General features: G+C 31.0%; 1 protein-coding gene across 1 annotated transcript; it reads left to right on the top strand.

Moving 5' to 3' along the window:
• Positions 1-728: 728 nt before the first annotated feature.
• Positions 729-1,529, top strand: LOC108687972 (endocuticle structural glycoprotein SgAbd-8-like). Its single transcript, XM_018194024.1, has 2 exons — positions 729-753; positions 1,060-1,529. Exons 1-2 carry the CDS (start codon positions 742-744, stop codon positions 1,447-1,449), a joined length of 402 nt encoding a protein of 133 aa, XP_018049513.1. The 5' UTR covers positions 729-741; the 3' UTR covers positions 1,450-1,529.
• The last annotated feature ends 215 nt before the right edge of the window (positions 1,530-1,744 follow it).

Below are 1,744 nucleotides of genomic sequence, written 5' to 3'. Positions count from 1 at the left end.
TCTTTATAATAATTTTAAAATAGATTTTAAAATAGATTTATTACAAATTTTAGAAAAATTTATTATTCAATACTCAAAACAAGAATTCATCTTTTCTAAAACATTATACAATTCTCGAAGAAACTACTTTACGTAAGCTATTTTATATAAGTAAATTAAATTCGGTTTAATTTAATAATCTTAATTGAAATATATATCAAACTTATATATTGTTAGTTAGAATTTATAGAAAATATTTTGAATAAATTTGATACTTGTAACGAATTTTCATAATAGATTTATGAATGGATATATAAACTTATAAAATATTTAATATTTTTATGTATAAATTAATATTTAAATTACAGTATGTATTTTTCTGTCTAAACAAATTCTCTCAATCATTACGGAAATTTAGATAAAAAAACAGTTTGAAAATGGGAAGCGAAAGAATTATCGAATGTGGTCTTCGATGTGATTTCTAAATTATATTCGACTTTCGTGTAAAATTTGATGAATACTTGAAAAACACGAATATCATTTGAGAGGCACTATACTGCTATTTTTGTGGTCATCTTACCTCACGCCCCACTATCAGTTTCATCGAGAAATGACGTAACATGCATATTTGTCAACATACCAACCAAAAATTTATCAATAAGAGAGAGATCTTCGTATTTAGCAGGTTTCTCGGCAATACTATATAAAAGGCGTCTCCTCAATTTCGATTTTATAACGGGATACACAGTCGTGATCAGCATCATGAAGGCTCTGGTAAGTCTTAACAAAATTAATAAAGAATTAATTCACGCTATCATTAATTTTTTGTTTTTATCATACAATTTTTTAAAAATACCAAATGTTGTTTACACAGATAAATCTATTTTAAATTAACTACTGTCAAGAATTACAAATGTTGATGTCAGTTATAACAATGCGAGTGATTATAAAATCTGAAATTAGTTATATTTTAATTAAAGAATATTGTGTAATTCATTTTATTCAAAATTCTATTCCTCTTCTCCGAGATAGTTCTTGTAATTTTGAATCAATCAGAAAAAAAGAAACAATTTTTTTCAGACCGCCACACTTCTCTGCGTGCTCGCAGTGACTGCATTTGCTGCACCTCCGCATTCTTTGCATGATACTTTCATCCCCATCGTAGCTTCGCAGCAGGACGGACCAAATCCTGACGGTTCATATAGCTATGGCTACCAGACCGGAAATGGCATCCAAGCACAGGAGCAGGGTCAGCTTTTCAATATCGCCAAAGACGAGGACGCTCTTCGCGTTCAGGGATCTTTCAGTTATACTGATAACAACGGCATTCCCATCAGCTTGAGCTACAGCGCCGATGAAACTGGTTTCCATCCTCAGGGCGAGCATCTGCCAATCGCACCTCCAATCCCTTCTGCTATCGTGAGAGCCTTGGAGTACAATGCCCAACATCCCGAGGAAGACAACCTGTAGAAGCATTATAGTAACGTACAGACTATTCAGACTGAAATTTTATCAGTAATCCTTCGATCTTAATATTATATGCAAAATTATGTACATCTCCTACTGTTGATATAAAAATACGCGAGGTGTGAAATATAATATACTTATTTAGACGAAGAATTCAAATCAAGAGAGAGAGACAAATTGCCAAATTAGGATGATATTTTTCTCTTATCTATTTCACAATAGTATGTATGTAGTCTCATTTGTCATGCTCAAAATAGTAGCTACATTGACAATCAAATATTAATCAAATATATATATA

This window comes from Atta colombica, unplaced genomic scaffold (genome assembly GCF_001594045.1).
Source record: "Atta colombica isolate Treedump-2 unplaced genomic scaffold, Acol1.0 scaffold222, whole genome shotgun sequence".
NCBI lineage: Eukaryota > Metazoa > Arthropoda > Insecta > Hymenoptera > Formicidae > Atta > Atta colombica.
This window is presented reverse-complemented; position numbering and strand designations above follow the sequence as displayed.